This window comes from Drosophila serrata, unplaced genomic scaffold (assembly GCF_035046125.1).
Source record: "Drosophila serrata isolate PLE 108 unplaced genomic scaffold, ASM3504612v1 contig_276, whole genome shotgun sequence".
Lineage (NCBI taxonomy): Eukaryota > Metazoa > Arthropoda > Insecta > Diptera > Drosophilidae > Drosophila > Drosophila serrata.
The window spans coordinates 10,834,287-10,848,913 of NW_028257174.1; the positions used below are offsets into that span (position 1 = coordinate 10,834,287).

A 14,627-nucleotide genomic window follows, 5' to 3' on the forward strand; every position below is an offset into this window, starting at 1 on the left:
TTTCTGATTTTTTAGTCACCTTCTGCTGCTTTCTGTTCGCCTGTTACTCCAGGCCGGGAAACTAGCGATTTGCTTCCAAATTTTCGGCACGCGGCCGTTCGCAATGCGCGGAAACGGAGTAAATGAATCAGCACAGATGTATATTTTACCAATCCAGCTTTATTTGGAAATGAGAAAACATGCTTCCTTACTAACTATATATATTATTTGGATACATATATTATATATTATTATATAATTGGATACTCCGCATTAGAATCCCGTGCATCATCCCGTCTCGGCTCTAACGGCGCGACCAGACGCCACCGCCGCGGAAAAGGAAGGCCATCGGGCGAAGTCAGCCTCAGTTCTTTCGGTTGCCCCGGCGACGCATGGAGGCGGTGCACTTGGGGCAGTACCACTTGCCCTTTGGCGGCTGCGTAATGCCTACGCAGGGATAGTGGAACCACTCGTAGGGGCAGGCGTCGTTGTCGCAGGCCACCATGTCGCCGTAGGATACCTGGTTGCAGGTGCAGTAACGCGGCTCGTTGGGATCGTACGACCATTCGCCCTCGTTCGTCTGCTCCTCGACCAGTCCGTTCTCGCCGATGGTCAGGCTGGAACCAGGAGTTAGTGCAGTGGTCGGCAGGTTCATGCTGGCCACTCCGGCGGGAATTCCTCCAGCCACGTTGGCGGGATTGCCCGCCAAACCAACGGTTCCTGCCGCCGTCATGGAGAGCGAGCCGTGGACCAGGCCACCGGCCGAGAGATTCGTCGAGGCCGCAGCCGCCGCCGTAGAGAGCATATCCACCGAATCCACGCTCATGGATGAGGTCGACGAGGCAATGGAGTTGCCGCCGGACGTGGAGGTGCCCAGCGTCTGTACAGCCAGAGACGTGGGCAGCGGCAAGGCCGTGTTAAGCTTCTTCTCCTGGTGGTGACTGCTGTGGCCGTGGTGTCCATGCCCGTGGGCATGTCAATGTCCATGGCCGTGACTGGTGTGGTGCGTCTGGGAGTGGTGAGGGTGGTGCGAGCTGCTAGTGGATCCAGCGGCGCCGCTGGTGGCCAAAGTTGTTCCAGCCGCCACTGCCGCCGCCCCGCCGGGCTACTGTTTGCCACGCTGGCTCGCCTCCGACCATAATCCGGTAGTGGTACCAGCCGCTCCATGGATGGCTTCAAAGCTGATCTTCAGAGTGGCCGTTCTGCATCCCTGCTGCATGTTGGCTGGCTGCTGCGGCAATGGTTGGCATTGATGCAGGTTGGCATTGCCGCCGGCAGTGGGGTGTCCGCCATGTCCATAGCCTGTAGCTGCTGTTGCAATCGGTGCAGAGGAGCATGTCTGAGCACGCAGTTGGCTAGAGATGCGTGGTGGCTCTGCTGCCGACATGATTGAACGCCTGGGCTTGCGCCTTGATCCTGGTGCGGTTGAGGAGCCTGATGCAACCACGGGGAGTGAGGGGTTGAGACTAGCCCGCTTCTCCTGAGCAGGCACTGTGCCGATGGTCTTGTGTCGCTTTCCTGCTTCCGGTGTTGCTGGCTGGCACTGATTTGGGCAGCCGATATGCTACCAAGCCTGTACCGGCGCCAGAGCCCGCAACGTGGCCCGCGAAGCTGTTGACCAGGGTGTCGGTCAAGTTAACACCTTCACTAGTTTTCCTCGTTCATAATCAGCAGCAGAGCAGTGGCTGCTTTGGTCCAACTGTAGAAAGCCACCTTTAAGTACTCTCCGCACAGGCTGTGGAACTCCGTGTCCATGGACTCGATCTACAGCTCGTCGCGCTTGCACTGCTTGAAGAAGAGGTGCGCCTTCTTGTCCAGCGAGTCCGTGTTGTCTGTGCATAGAGTGGATGAGGGATTAGACGCCACAACCTGATGCTGTTTGGGTAGACTCACTTTGCACTGCAAGATCGAGTCCGTGCATATTTGTGAAGCGGTCGTGCAACTCCTGGGGGCTCGAACATCTCCAGGTAGAGCATGTTCGGTGTTGCTGCTAGGTCCAAGAAATAAGGCAGCAAGAATTTACGAACTATATTTGCAGGATGATTTTCACAAAATTAGCGGCAGTGTGCCTGCAAAGTTTTACCTACGAAATGCCAAATTTTCAGTATTTATCGTCAAGAAATTTATCACGATCTGAAAAATATCGATAGTTTAGAGCTGCCAGACTGTTAAAACGTTTAGATTTTTACATTTACCTTAACTGGTCGCACTTATAAAGTTATCGATAGTTCAGTGCTGCCAAACTCTTGAATTTGTTGCGTTTCCCAGCACTGCTGGAATTTGAGAACAATTAAATACTTCATTTCAAATAGAGTTGTTAATATGATCAGGAAAAATTTAAAGTAATATATGGTAAACCCCGTTATGTGACTGTTCAACTTTTTAGCTTAATTCACTTATTACCTGGAAAATACACGTTGCCCGGTCTTGGGGTTGGGATTTGTGAACCGCCTTCTCCTGGTTTAGATTACTGTGCCCGCTGTGACTGCGGTGTCCTCGCCCGTGGCTATGTCCGTGACTGGTGTAGTGCGTCTGGGAGTGGTGAGGCTGGTGCGAGCTGCTAGTGGCTCCTGCTGCCGCCACTCCGTCGGGCTGCTGTAGGCACCTCTGGCCCGCCCGCAACCAGAATTCGGCCGTTGTACCAGCCGTTTCATGGATGGCCTCATAACTGGCCTTCAGAGTGGACGTTCTGCGTCCTTGCTGCATCTGTTGGGTGGCCACATACGATTGGCTGGTTGGTTGTATGTGGCTGTGGCATAGTAACGCAAACACTCAGGCCCACGGCCACCGGTGAGATGCGTGGCGGCTCTGCTGCCGACATGATTGGCGGTTGTGACGCTATCGGCGGACGCACTGTTTGATCCTAGTGTGGTTGCCGAGTCTGATACAACCACGGGGAGTGAGTGATTGAGATTGGTGCGCTTTCCCTAGGCAGGCACTGTGCAGATGATCTTACGCCGCTTTCCAGCTTCCAGTGTCGCTGGCTGGCACTAATTTGACAGCTCCAGGAAGCCACCTTTAAGTGCTCTCCGCACAGGCTGTGAAACTCCGTGTCCATGGACTCGATCTACAGCTCGTCGCGCTTGCACTGCTTGAAGAAGAGGTGCGCCTTCTTGTCCAGCGAGTCCGTGTTGCCTGTGGATAGAGTGGATGAGGGATTAGGTGCTGCAACCTGATGCTGTTTGGGGAAACTCACTTTGCACTGCAAGATCGAACACGCGCATCTCTGTCAATCGGTCGTGCAACTCCTGGGGGCTCGAACATCTCCAGGTAGAGCATGTTCGGTGTTGCTGCTAGGTCCAAGAAATAAGGCAGCAAGAATTTACGAACTATATTTGCAAGATGAAATTCTCTAAAATAGCGGCAGTGTGTCTGCAAAGTTTTACCTACGAAATGCCAAATTTTCAGTATTTATCGTCAAGAAATTTATCACGATCTGAAAAATATCGATAGTTTAGAGCTGCCAGACTGTTAAAACGTTTAGATTTTTACATTTACCTTAACTGGTCGCACTTATAAAGTTATCGATAGTTCAGTGCTGCCAAACTCTTGAATTTGTTGCGTTTCCCAGCACTGCTGGAATTTGAGAACAATTAAATATTTCATTTCAAATAGAGTTGTAAATATGATCAGGAAAAATTTAAAGTAATATATGGTAAATCCCGTTATGTGACTGTTCAACTTTTAAGCTTAATTCACTTATTACCTGGCAAATACACGTTGCACGGTCTTGGGGTTGGGATTTGTGAACCGCCTTCTCCTAGTTTAGATTACTGTGCCCGCTGTGACTGCGGTGTCCTCGCCCGTGGCTATGTCCGTGACTGGTGTAGTGCGTCTGGGAGTGGTGAGGCTGGTGCGAGCTGCTAGTGGCTCGTGCTGCCGCCACTCCGTCGGGCTGCTGTAGGCACCTCTGGCCCGCCCGCAACCAAAATTCGGCCGTTGTACCAGCCGTTTCATGGATGGCCTCATAACTGGCCTTCAGAGTGGACGTTCTGCGTCCTTGCTGCATCTGTTGGGTGGCCACATACGATTGGCTGGTTGGTTGTATGTGGCTGTGGCACAGTAACGCCAACACTCACGCCCACTACCACGGGCAGGGTGAGATGCGTGGCGGCTCTGCTGCCGACATGATTGGCCGCCTGGGCTTGCGCAGTTGTGAAGCTAGCGGCGGAAGCAGTTGATGATCCTGGTGCGGTTGCGAAGCCTGATACTTGAACGGGGAGTTAGTGGTTGAGATTGGTGCGCTTTTCCTGAGCAGGCACTGTGCCGATGGTCTCGCATCGGTTTCCTGCTTCCGGTGTCGTTGGCTGGCACTGATTTGGGCAGCCGACATGCTGCCGAGCCTGTACCAGTGCCAGAGCCCGCAACGTGTCCCGCGAAGCTGTTGACCAGAGTGTCGGTCAAGTTAGCGCCTTCACTAATTCTCCTCTCCCATAATCAGCAGCAGAGCAGTGGCTGCTTTGGTCCAACTGTAGAAAGCCACCTTTAAGTACTCTCCGCACAGGCTGTGGAACTCCGTGTCCATGGACTCGATCTACAGCTCGTCGCGCTTGCACTGCTTGAAGAAGAGGTGCGCCTTCTTGTCCAGCGAGTCCGTGTTGTCTGTGCATAGAGTGGATGAGGGATTAGACGCCACAACCTGATGCTGTTTGGGTAGACTCACTTTGCACTGCAAGATCGAGTCCGTGCATATTTGTGAAGCGGTCGTGCAACTCCTGGGGGCTCGAACATCTCCAGGTAGAGCATGTTCGGTGTTGCTGCTAGGTCCAAGAAATAAGGCAGCAAGAATTTACGAACTATATTTGCAGGATGATTTTCACAAAATTAGCGGCAGTGTGCCTGCAAAGTTTTACCTACGAAATGCCAAATTTTCAGTATTTATCGTCAAGAAATTTATCACGATCTGAAAAATATCGATAGTTTAGAGCTGCCAGACTGTTAAAACGTTTAGATTTTTACATTTACCTTAACTGGTCGCACTTATAAAGTTATCGATAGTTCAGTGCTGCCAAACTCTTGAATTTGTTGCGTTTCCCAGCACTGCTGGAATTTGAGAACAATTAAATACTTCATTTCAAATAGAGTTGTTAATATGATCAGGAAAAATTTAAAGTAATATATGGTAAACCCCGTTATGTGACTGTTCAACTTTTTAGCTTAATTCACTTATTACCTGGAAAATACACGTTGCCCGGTCTTGGGGTTGGGATTTGTGAACCGCCTTCTCCTGGTTTAGATTACTGTGCCCGCTGTGACTGCGGTGTCCTCGCCCGTGGCTATGTCCGTGACTGGTGTAGTGCGTCTGGGAGTGGTGAGGCTGGTGCGAGCTGCTAGTGGCTCCTGCTGCCGCCACTCCGTCGGGCTGCTGTAGGCACCTCTGGCCCGCCCGCAACCAGAATTCGGCCGTTGTACCAGCCGTTTCATGGATGGCCTCATAACTGGCCTTCAGAGTGGACGTTCTGCGTCCTTGCTGCATCTGTTGGGTGGCCACATACGATTGGCTGGTTGGTTGTATGTGGCTGTGGCATAGTAACGCAAACACTCAGGCCCACGGCCACCGGTGAGATGCGTGGCGGCTCTGCTGCCGACATGATTGGCGGTTGTGACGCTATCGGCGGACGCACTGTTTGATCCTAGTGTGGTTGCCGAGTCTGATACAACCACGGGGAGTGAGTGATTGAGATTGGTGCGCTTTCCCTAGGCAGGCACTGTGCAGATGATCTTACGCCGCTTTCCAGCTTCCAGTGTCGCTGGCTGGCACTAATTTGACAGCTCCAGGAAGCCACCTTTAAGTGCTCTCCGCACAGGCTGTGAAACTCCGTGTCCATGGACTCGATCTACAGCTCGTCGCGCTTGCACTGCTTGAAGAAGAGGTGCGCCTTCTTGTCCAGCGAGTCCGTGTTGCCTGTGGATAGAGTGGATGAGGGATTAGGTGCTGCAACCTGATGCTGTTTGGGGAAACTCACTTTGCACTGCAAGATCGAACACGCGCATCTCTGTCAATCGGTCGTGCAACTCCTGGGGGCTCGAACATCTCCAGGTAGAGCATGTTCGGTGTTGCTGCTAGGTCCAAGAAATAAGGCAGCAAGAATTTACGAACTATATTTGCAAGATGAAATTCTCTAAAATAGCGGCAGTGTGTCTGCAAAGTTTTACCTACGAAATGCCAAATTTTCAGTATTTATCGTCAAGAAATTTATCACGATCTGAAAAATATCGATAGTTTAGAGCTGCCAGACTGTTAAAACGTTTAGATTTTTACATTTACCTTAACTGGTCGCACTTATAAAGTTATCGATAGTTCAGTGCTGCCAAACTCTTGAATTTGTTGCGTTTCCCAGCACTGCTGGAATTTGAGAACAATTAAATATTTCATTTCAAATAGAGTTGTAAATATGATCAGGAAAAATTTAAAGTAATATATGGTAAACCTCATGTTATATGATTGTTCAAGTTTTTAGCTTTATTCACTTATTACCTGGGAAATACTCGTTGCCCGGTCTTGGGGTTGGGATTTGTGAACCGCCTTCTCCTGGTTTTGATTACTATGCCTGCTGTGTCTGCTGTTGTGGCTGCGGTGTCCTCGCCCGTGGCTATGTTCGTAGCTGGTGTAGTGCGTCTGGGAGTGGTGAGGGTGGTGCGAGCTGCTAGTGGCTCCTGCTGCACCGCTGGTGGCTTAAGCTTTTCCGGCCGCCACTCCGTCGGGCTGTTGTAGGCCACTCTGGCCCGCCCGCAACCAGAATTCGGCCGTTGTACCAGCCGTTTCATGGATGGCTTCATAGCTGGCCTTCAGAGTGGAGGTTCTGCGTCCTTGCTGCATCTTTTGGGTGTCCAATAACGCTTGGCTGGCTGCTGTGGCAATTGCACTGGAAGCGCACACTCCTCCGCCACGCTGCTGCAGGTTGTATGTGGCTGTGGCACAGTTACGACAACACTCACGCCCACGGCGACCGGCAGGGTGAGATTGTGGTGGCTCTGCTGCCGACATGATTGGCCGCCTGGGCTTGCGCGGTTGTGACGCTAGCGGCGGACGCAGTTGATGATCCTGGTGCGGTTGCCGAGTCTCGTTCTGCAGCTCGTCGTGCTTGTACTGCTTGAAGAAGAGGTGCGCCTTCTTGTCCAGCAAGTCCGTGTTGTCTGTGGATAGAGTGGATGAGTGATTAAATGCTGCCCCCTGATGCTGTTTGGGGAGACTCACTTTGCACTGCTAGATCGAGCACGCGCATCTTTGTGAATCGGTCGCGCAACTCTTGGGGGCTGAGAATTGTGGCCCGCCAAACCAACCGCTTCTGTTACCGTCATCGAGAGCGAGCCGTGGGCCAGGCCACCGGCCGAGAGATTCGTTGAGGCCGCAGTTGCTGCCGTGTAGAGAATATCCACCGAATACACGCACATTGAAGAAGTCGACGAGGCAATGGAGTTACCGCCGGACGTGAAGGTGTCCACTTTTGTGCAATGTGGTGTGGGCACCACTAGGGCCTTGTTAAACTTCTTCTCCTGGTGGTGATTACTGTGCCCGCTGCGGCTGCGGTGTCCATGTCCATGTTCATGTCCGCGGCTGGTGTGGTGCGTCTGGGAGTGGTACGAGTTGCTTGTTGCTCCGGCTGCACCGCTGGTGGTCAATGCTTTTCCGGCCGCCACTCCGTCGGGCTGCTGTAGGCCACTCTGGCCCGCCCGCAACCAGAATTCGGCCGTTGTACCAGTTGTGTCACGGATGGACTCATAGCTTCAGAGTGGATGTTTTGCGTCCTTGCTGCATCTGGTTGGTGGTCACTAACGCTTGGCTGGCTGCTGTGGCAATTTCACTGGAAGCGCAGACTCCTTTGCCACGCTGCTGCAGGTTGTATGTGGCTATGGCACAGTAACGCCAAAACTCACGCCCACGGCCACCGGCAGGGTGAGATGCGTGGCGGCTCTGCTGCCGACATGATTGGACGCTTGGACTGGCGCGGTTGTGACGCTAGCGGCGGACGCAGTTGACGATCCTGGTGGGGTTGTCGAGCCTGATGCAACATTATCTCCAGGTAGGGCATGTTCGGTGTTGCTGATAGATCCAAGAAAAGGCAGCAACAATTTACGAACTATTTTTGCAAGATGATTTTCACTAAATTAGCGGCAGTGTGCCTGCAAAGTTTTTCCTTCAAAATGTTGAATATTCAGTCTGAAGCAGGAAAATTTCTCTTACAGTAGCTGGTCACACTTTAATTACTCGTGCTGTACACATTATTGATAGTTCGGAGCTGCCAGACTGCTCAAGCATATATATATACCGCCCTTTTTAAATTCGAATTCAAATTTTTTTTTTATTCGGGAAACTATTATCTTAATTACCGTCTATTGCTTACCCCTCACTGTCTTGTGTCGCAGCCATCGTTTGTATAGTGGTAAGAATATGTAACGTGACATAGCTAGATCGACTCAAGTGTTGATGCTGATGAATAATATATATGGTTTATATGGTCAGCAATGACTCCTGACTAAAATAATGATATCCCTCAAGGGTTTATAAAACACAGAAAACACATCAAAATTACACCTAAAGCTAGGATGCTCCCATCTCTCGCTCTCTTAACCCGACCACTGGTTGTAGTTGTAGGGCTCATTGGCTGCACAGAGATTGGCATAGGCGGGATTGCGCCCCGTGGTGCACTCTCCGGCGGCGGCTCCTGCCCGGTATACGGGGTTGTTTATGACATTGGTTACAGCATAGTTGCAGGCCAGCAGGGTGGCCTGCACGTTGTTGGCGTCCGTAAAGCGAGCGATAGCACAGCCCACCCGGTTGTTGCGCTCGTTCACCATGGTTGTGAAGTGACCGATGGCCCTGCAGGTGGGACAAACAAAGTTTAAGTTCATTACGGGCCGGATAAAGATTAGAAAAAGGTGGAATACACACGGTCCGCCCCGCATCTGGTAGTTCTCAATGTCGCCGCTGGTTGCATCTCGGTTCTCGTCGAACCAGGCGGATATTCGCTGGCGCAGGAAGTCCGTAATGTCCACTGTCCGTGAGAAGAGTATGCTGAGATTCTGTCCCGCAAAGCGATATGTGTTGGTATTGCGACACTCGTCGTGCGCCATGCGGCACTGGAGGGCATTGTAGGCGGCCAGCTGGGCCAGCGTTGCATCCCAGGCCATGGTGGCCATATGCACGGCACTGGTAAAACCGCTGATTCCGCCGCCAGCTATCATGTTGCGCCGCTCATTGTGTAGTTGCAGGATCAGCTGGATGTAGGAATTCACCTGCACGAACTCGCCCCGACAACCGTTAGCAAAGCGCTGTAAAAAAAAGTAATTAGTATTTATGTTAATATTTAGATAGGAGTAACCTACTCCGCTGTTCTGACAGGCCACATGACGACCTCCAGAACACAGCTCTGGATCGCAATAGTTTTGGCCATAGGCTGTCAAGCCCATTACGGTCAGAAGCAAGAACCCAGGCAGGGCTTGACAGCGTCTCATCATTGACTCAAATGCGCGAATATTCAGACTTTTGGAGGTATTTATAGGGTACAGACACAAATTCAATGAATGAAAAGGAAATTTTTTTATGACATACTATATATAGGCCCGCAGCCTGATTTTTTGTTGGCAAAACGTAAACAAGTTAGTGCCCAATGCAAAACAGATACAGCGCAGGCCTTAGAGCTACTCCATTGTACTTAAATAGCGAAAATAAAACCATGTACAAACAGGGCACAATGGTGAGGCATTTCCATATTTAAAAACAACTTTCTGAATATTATTTATATTAATAATATAAAACATTTAAAGGAATATCTTTAAAAAAGTTTAAAGTACTTCATTATAAAGATCTTGTACTTTACTGGCCTGCCAAATCGTTACATGTTCGACTGGCAAGTTTATTTCGCAATCATAACAAGGCAAAACAATCCATTCATCGGCTTTTAAAACAATATTTTGTATGAATTAACTCAAGGGTAGTATGTCGGTTTACGGCGACCTTCTCGTTTCTTTTCGGCCCCTGGCCGAAGTGCCCGTGGCACATACTCCTTGTCGTGCTGGTCGAGGGTTCGCCTCCACGGATTCACATCCAGCTCAAAGAATCGTCGCTTTGCCTCCATTGCGCGGGTATTATTATCGATCTTGTATAGTTTTTCCCACATGTACGTCTCCGGCAGTTCCAAGTGACGCGGACGGTTCGAGGCCAAGTGTTTCACAGTCTTGGCAATAAACTCGCGTTGTTCCGCGCTGTCATAGGTCGAAATATGAGAGGCTACGTACGGTTGTTCCTCCTGTGTGCTGCGCCGGACACTTGGCACGTTGGCGTACATGTTTATTAGCTGCCTCAGCACGACGTCGTTGAAATCCACGCACTTGCCCTTTGGCGATATCTCGGCGTACAGGGGCAAGGGTTCGGTCCCGCGGCAGAAGTTTACCCGCGGGTTGCTATCCACGTTGTCGCCGTGCACCAGCAGCGTGTTCAACTGGTAGTCGTAGAAGCTCCACTCCCGACCATTTGTGATCACAGTCTGTGTGTTCAGGGGATAGGTGAGCTCGTTGTACGTGTTAAAGCCATTGTAGTTGGCCTGGGCGAGAAGCCACGCGTACGAGGATTTGATAGCCAGAGCATCGAGGGCCTCCAGCAGATCGCGCTCACCGTATGACGTCGGTCGCAGCTGCAGGTGCGCCCGTGACTGGAAGGAGAGCAGGCCGAAGTTCTGGCCATTTACACTGGGCCAGTAACCGGGCACGTTGGTGGCATGCTGATGCTTGGTGCTGTAGCCTAGGGTGCGGGCGTCGTGCTTAAAGCGCGGTATTTGTTTGCTCAACTCAACGCTTTCGCTCTCTGCCGGTGTCTTCCAAGGCGCCAGTTGGTGGCGATGGCGCAGGGACAAGTACGGAGCACCCGTATATTGCACAAGCCGGTCGACGGGGTCGTTCGCCGCATCCTCCTGCCACTTTTGGCCCTTCTTCGACTTAACTACGTTCTTTGGTGGATCTACTCCTCCCACCGCCCAGAAGGCTTCATGGCGCGGATTGTAGTCCACCTCGACCTCATTCAAGTGAGCGTAGTCGGCACTGAGAGCCTGCAGCAACACTCTGTTCAGCTGCTCGACGATGATCTGGGTTAGCTGCCGCTCGTGGGCTACCACATCGAGAGGAGCAGCGTTGGGCTGCTTGTCCAGGTGCCTAGTAATCAGAGATTGAATCAGTATGTAGGGTCTTTTGTATGCTTGAGTCACTTACTCGCTGTAGTCATGGGCAAACTCAAGGGCTTCGATGACATCTTCGCGGACGGCTTTGAAAACGGCATCGTCAGCGCCCGCCTTCTCCGGCGCTTTGTTCTCCGTCTTGGCACCCTGCTGCGCCTTCTCGAGCACCGTTCGAGTGTAGTGCTGCGTTATCGGCAGCGCATTGTAAGGAATCTTGGCGTCGTTGAATTCTACCACTTTGTAGCCGTAGTAGCGCGGCATATTTATTTTGATAAGCTTCTCCTCGACTGTCGGCACCTGACGGATCTCCTCGTGCCAGTCGGCGGCATTCCGCTGCTTGCGGGCCTTGTAAGTCAGATTGCGGATCTCCGGATATACCGGCTGCGCGGTGTACTCCTCGTCCGCACCATTATTCCACTGGCTCTGTGCCAGCGGTTGTCCGGACAGGCCGCGCAGGTAGACCAATCGTAACTGGTTTACTGGACGCAGCTTCAACATTTCACTAGCAAAGGTTTAAGTTTTAATTGAAAAAAAAATTATGAAGCGTTTAATTATGACACCAAGGAGGAAATGATGAGACCGAAGCACACTTGCTGGAAAATACAAAAAGAATTTAACCGAAAATCCTCAAATGTACTAAAAAAGAACTTGCATAACAGCTGTTGCACGAGAGCAGAGGGTTTTAAACCCGGCAAAGTTTATTTTTTAAATGTTTTCGGAAATACACATTTTAATTTATAACAACATTTAGTCATGTTCAATATTTAGTTATATATCAAGTTAGTTCGTTATCTTATTCGACCTTCATGCATTCGATATATCGATTACACTGTCGTTTGTTCATAGCCCTATACATTATTTAGTATTTTAAACAAAATTATATACCTATAGGCTAGGAAATTATACTTTTCTTAATTTTGACCTGATTTAAATAGTGTAAGTAACTTGAAAAATCAGTGGAAAAATCGAGAAGCGAGTATTGCTCTTTCAAAAAACATCGATAATATCGAACGATGTTTTTGCAGCCGCACACAGCATCATAACTAATTGAAATCAACGTTTGCCTTTGGTGTCATTTTCCAGCTTGTTTGCGTCCCCTTTTAGTCTAATTGAAACAAAAATGGAGCCGATGAACCTGGGCAGCCCGGTGAATAGCCCCAGCTCGAATCAGAGCCAGTACTTGCCGCCATTCCTTATGGGTGATCCCCAAGCCCTCACACCGCACAAGAACACGCTCTCGCCAAAGCCCGGACGGTACAATGTTAGCTTCGGTAAGTCTTTCGCTTCTACCAGAGACTATAACCACTATAATCTCATTCCCAAAACAGCCACATCGCCTGGTGGTAGCAGCCCCCACGAGTTTAACCGATCCGCGCTAAACAGCCGGACACTCTTCGGGGCAGCGGGCGCCGGCGGCCTCGGTCACAATGCCTCCGGCGCCGGCATCAATGCCAACACTTCGCTCTCAGCGACTCCCAGCCATACCCACAGTCACCAAGTGGGACCGCCAACACAGGGCCTGTTCGACTCCCTGCGGGAGCCCGTCTCCACGCCGCAGAGGAACCATTTAAGCCTGCTGCAGATGCAGTCGCCCAACCAGAGCCTGGGGCCGAATCAGAGCTACCAGAGCAGCTACCACACAAACGACTCGTTCGCACCTGGGGCACCCAATGCCATCAACGCCTCAATGCGGGCCCTATGCTCGCCGCTGGGTGCAACTGCGTCGCCGTTGGCCGGCGGTCAAGGCTCGTATTCAAATGCAGCCGCCAACGGCGGCAACATGCAGATGGCCGACTTTTGGGTTACAATCTTTGGCTTCAGACCCGGGGCCGCTTCCATGGTGCTTCAGCACTTCACGCTCTGCGGCATCATCGTGGAGGTGGTACATCCACCGAAGAACGGCAATTGGATACATGTGCGCTTCTCGTCGCGCATCGAGAGCGACAAGGCTTTAAACTACAACCACAAGGTGATAGCCGGCAACGTTATGGTGGGCGTGACGCGGTGCACTGACCGCTCGGTCTTCGACAAGGAGAACAGCACTATGATGGCCAATCAGGACATCGTCACTCCGGCGCCAACCTCGCCGGCTATCCGGCCATTTGCCCAGCAATCGTATAAGCTGGCCCAGAACGACAGCGCCGTTTCGCCCACCAAGGATATACCGCAGAAGAGCTCCGGACTGGTGGACAAGGCTTTGGATCTCATCTTCGGACGGTGAGGGAGGAGGCACTTGTGTTCCAGCTACTTATTTAATAATTCTCTGCGTACATCCTATCCAGCATACATACATACATTAAAAAGAGATACAATAGCAATAGCAATAGCAAAAGAAGTCAAAGGGGGGTTCCATTCCACTCTGTCCAGTCCTGCTCGTCGCAGCTCCGCCCTATTTGGGTTCCAGATGCGCCGTCTCAAGGTTCTTCATCTTGGGATAGCTGATGGAGCGGCTGTCCAGCTTGGACTGGGCCCAGAGGATCAGTTTGAGGAGGAACATCATCTTGGGTGTGGAGTCCTCGCTGTGTTCGCAACGCAGGATGGCCGAGTTAAGCTCGCTGGCGATCTTCTGGCGATACGACTGCTCCAGCAAATCGGCAAAGGGGCTCTCCTGGGGCTTCTCGAATGCGAGCAGCGCCAGGGTGCGCTCCAGCTCGAACATGGCTTCCTCGCCAGACTCGGACAGTTTGGTCTGGGCAAAGGCCAGCGCCTCCTCTACCTTCCCGGCGCGGATAAGCTCGATGAGCTGCAGCTGCTGCAGGTGAAAGAACAGGTAGCGATTGCTGCCCAGCAGCTCTGGATGCAGTTGGTTAACCAACTGGGTGGCCTCCTCAACGCGGCCCGCCTGCACCGCCTCGCGGATGAGGATGCGCTCGTCCAGGCTGCTGAGCTCTACACTTGGCTCCAGGTCGGCCTCGTGCTGGAACTTTTCGGCGGCCTCCTTGAAGCCCTCTAAGTATGGGACCGAAAGAAAGAAACAAAACGAATTAAACAATGTCTGAGGACGGTGGGGATGGACGGTTGCTCACCTGTGACCAAGTAGTTCATGATCAGCCGATTCATGTCCGCTTGCTTGAATGGAAAATGCTCCAGGCGCTGCAGCCACTCCTCCTTGCTGATAGCCTCCGACTTCTCGTTGTAGCTCATTTTCTTGTTCTTGCGTATCTTGCCAATCTTGAGGCCGTTTCTCTGGTCCGTCTGCCTGCCGAAAGCTGAGTTCCTGTTGCTTGTCTTCGCCGTGCCGAGCTGTGTTTACGTTACTGTTTACTTGGCCTGCGCTCTCTGCACAAATGACGCTGGGAATTTTCTTTTCTTTCAATTTCACATACGCACACACACACAAACCGACACACCGCTAAACAAAAGAAAAGCGCATTTGGTGCATATCTGGCAACGCTGTGATATCTATCGATTAACGGCCAGTGCTGCTCTCTTCGGCGTTTTCAAATTTAGCTATTTAAAGCTAGAATTTAAATCAAG

At 51.4% G+C, this 14,627-nt stretch overlaps 5 protein-coding genes and 2 pseudogenes across 9 annotated transcripts; 1 reads left to right on the forward strand and 6 right to left on the reverse strand.

Annotated features, from left to right (window-relative positions):
- Positions 1 to 141: 141 nt before the first annotated feature.
- Positions 142 to 4,860, reverse strand: LOC110182029 (inhibitor of growth protein 3-like; annotated as a pseudogene). Its single transcript, XR_015272218.1, has 7 exons — positions 4,643 to 4,860; positions 3,952 to 4,581; positions 3,754 to 3,889; positions 3,176 to 3,272; positions 3,051 to 3,114; positions 2,383 to 2,710; positions 142 to 1,543 (listed from the first exon to the last, which is right to left on the reverse strand). The product of XR_015272218.1 is annotated as an inhibitor of growth protein 3-like (transcript).
- Positions 4,861 to 5,544: 684 nt separating this feature from the next.
- LOC147643368 (uncharacterized) lies at positions 5,545 to 6,355 on the reverse strand (annotated as a pseudogene). The gene is made up of 3 exons (XR_015272219.1): positions 6,341 to 6,355; positions 5,946 to 6,042; positions 5,545 to 5,884 (listed from the first exon to the last, which is right to left on the reverse strand). The product of XR_015272219.1 is annotated as an uncharacterized LOC147643368 (transcript).
- Positions 6,356 to 6,419: 64 nt separating this feature from the next.
- Positions 6,420 to 8,162, reverse strand: LOC147643369 (uncharacterized). Its single transcript, XM_086836483.1, has 2 exons — positions 7,178 to 8,162; positions 6,420 to 7,116 (listed from the first exon to the last, which is right to left on the reverse strand). Exons 1-2 carry the CDS (start codon positions 7,203 to 7,205, stop codon positions 6,656 to 6,658), a joined length of 489 nt encoding a protein of 162 aa, XP_086692609.1. The 5' UTR covers positions 7,206 to 8,162; the 3' UTR covers positions 6,420 to 6,655.
- Positions 8,163 to 8,254: 92 nt separating this feature from the next.
- LOC110181937 (venom allergen-1) lies at positions 8,255 to 9,934 on the reverse strand. Its single transcript, XM_020949874.2, has 3 exons — positions 9,307 to 9,934; positions 8,873 to 9,252; positions 8,255 to 8,800 (listed from the first exon to the last, which is right to left on the reverse strand). Exons 1-3 carry the CDS (start codon positions 9,436 to 9,438, stop codon positions 8,548 to 8,550), a joined length of 765 nt encoding a protein of 254 aa, XP_020805533.2. The 5' UTR covers positions 9,439 to 9,934; the 3' UTR covers positions 8,255 to 8,547.
- Nup35 (nucleoporin 35) lies at positions 8,280 to 13,747 on the forward strand. Of its 2 annotated transcripts, none has more exons than XM_086836481.1 (3): positions 8,280 to 8,363; positions 12,234 to 12,421; positions 12,479 to 13,747. In XM_086836481.1, exons 2-3 carry the CDS (start codon positions 12,271 to 12,273, stop codon positions 13,369 to 13,371), a joined length of 1,044 nt encoding a protein of 347 aa, XP_086692607.1. In that variant the 5' UTR covers positions 8,280 to 8,363; positions 12,234 to 12,270; the 3' UTR covers positions 13,372 to 13,747. The 2 variants fall into 2 exon arrangements, with proteins under 2 accessions (XP_086692607.1, XP_020805263.2); XM_020949604.2 differs by lacking the exon at positions 8,280 to 8,363 and adding an exon at positions 11,805 to 12,086.
- Positions 9,796 to 11,956, reverse strand: mRpS30 (mitochondrial ribosomal protein S30). Of its 2 annotated transcripts, XM_086836476.1 has the most exons (3): positions 11,803 to 11,956; positions 11,185 to 11,743; positions 9,796 to 11,127 (listed from the first exon to the last, which is right to left on the reverse strand). In XM_086836476.1, the coding sequence occupies exons 2-3, from the start codon at positions 11,646 to 11,648 to the stop codon at positions 9,909 to 9,911; spliced, it is 1,683 nt and encodes a 560-aa protein (XP_086692602.1). In that variant the 5' UTR covers positions 11,649 to 11,743; positions 11,803 to 11,956; the 3' UTR covers positions 9,796 to 9,908. The 2 variants fall into 2 exon arrangements, with proteins under 2 accessions (XP_086692602.1, XP_020805316.2); XM_020949657.2 differs by having other exon boundaries at positions 11,185 to 11,836.
- On the reverse strand, positions 13,389 to 14,583 carry Hou (GID complex subunit 8 homolog protein Houki). Its single transcript, XM_020949605.2, has 2 exons — positions 14,177 to 14,583; positions 13,389 to 14,099 (listed from the first exon to the last, which is right to left on the reverse strand). The coding sequence occupies exons 1-2, from the start codon at positions 14,292 to 14,294 to the stop codon at positions 13,540 to 13,542; spliced, it is 678 nt and encodes a 225-aa protein (XP_020805264.1). The 5' UTR covers positions 14,295 to 14,583; the 3' UTR covers positions 13,389 to 13,539.
- Positions 14,584 to 14,627: the final 44 nt, after the last annotated feature.

Bases quoted from the DNA above. Each gene is read 5' to 3' on its own strand.
- Hou (XM_020949605.2), bottom strand. From the start codon at position 14,294: ATGAGCTACAACGAGAAGTCGGAGGCTATCAGCAAGGAGGAGTGGCTG. The intron at 14,100-14,176 runs GTGAGCAACCGT...TCCCATACTTAG, and splicing joins CATGAACTACTTGGTCACAG to AGGGCTTCAAGGAGGCCGCC.
- mRpS30 (XM_086836476.1), bottom strand. From the start codon at position 11,648: ATGTTGAAGCTGCGTCCAGTAAACCAGTTACGATTGGTCTACCTGCGC. The intron at 11,128-11,184 runs GTAAGTGACTCA...TCTGATTACTAG, and splicing joins TTTGCCCATGACTACAGCGA to GCACCTGGACAAGCAGCCCA.
- LOC147643369 (XM_086836483.1), bottom strand. From the start codon at position 7,205: ATGCGCGTGCTCGATCTAGCAGTGCAAA. The intron at 7,117-7,177 runs GTGAGTCTCCCC...CTCTATCCACAG, and splicing joins GCTCGATCTAGCAGTGCAAA to ACAACACGGACTTGCTGGAC.
- LOC110181937 (XM_020949874.2), bottom strand. From the start codon at position 9,438: ATGATGAGACGCTGTCAAGCCCTGCCTGGGTTCTTGCTTCTGACCGTA. The intron at 9,253-9,306 runs GTAGGTTACTCC...TTTTTTTTACAG, and splicing joins TGGCCTGTCAGAACAGCGGA to CGCTTTGCTAACGGTTGTCG. The intron at 8,801-8,872 runs GTGTGTATTCCA...TCCCACCTGCAG, and splicing joins TACCAGATGCGGGGCGGACC to GGCCATCGGTCACTTCACAA.
- Nup35 (XM_086836481.1), top strand. From the start codon at position 12,271: ATGGAGCCGATGAACCTGGGCAGCCCGGTGAATAGCCCCAGCTCGAAT. The intron at 12,422-12,478 runs GTAAGTCTTTCG...TTCCCAAAACAG, and splicing joins ACGGTACAATGTTAGCTTCG to CCACATCGCCTGGTGGTAGC.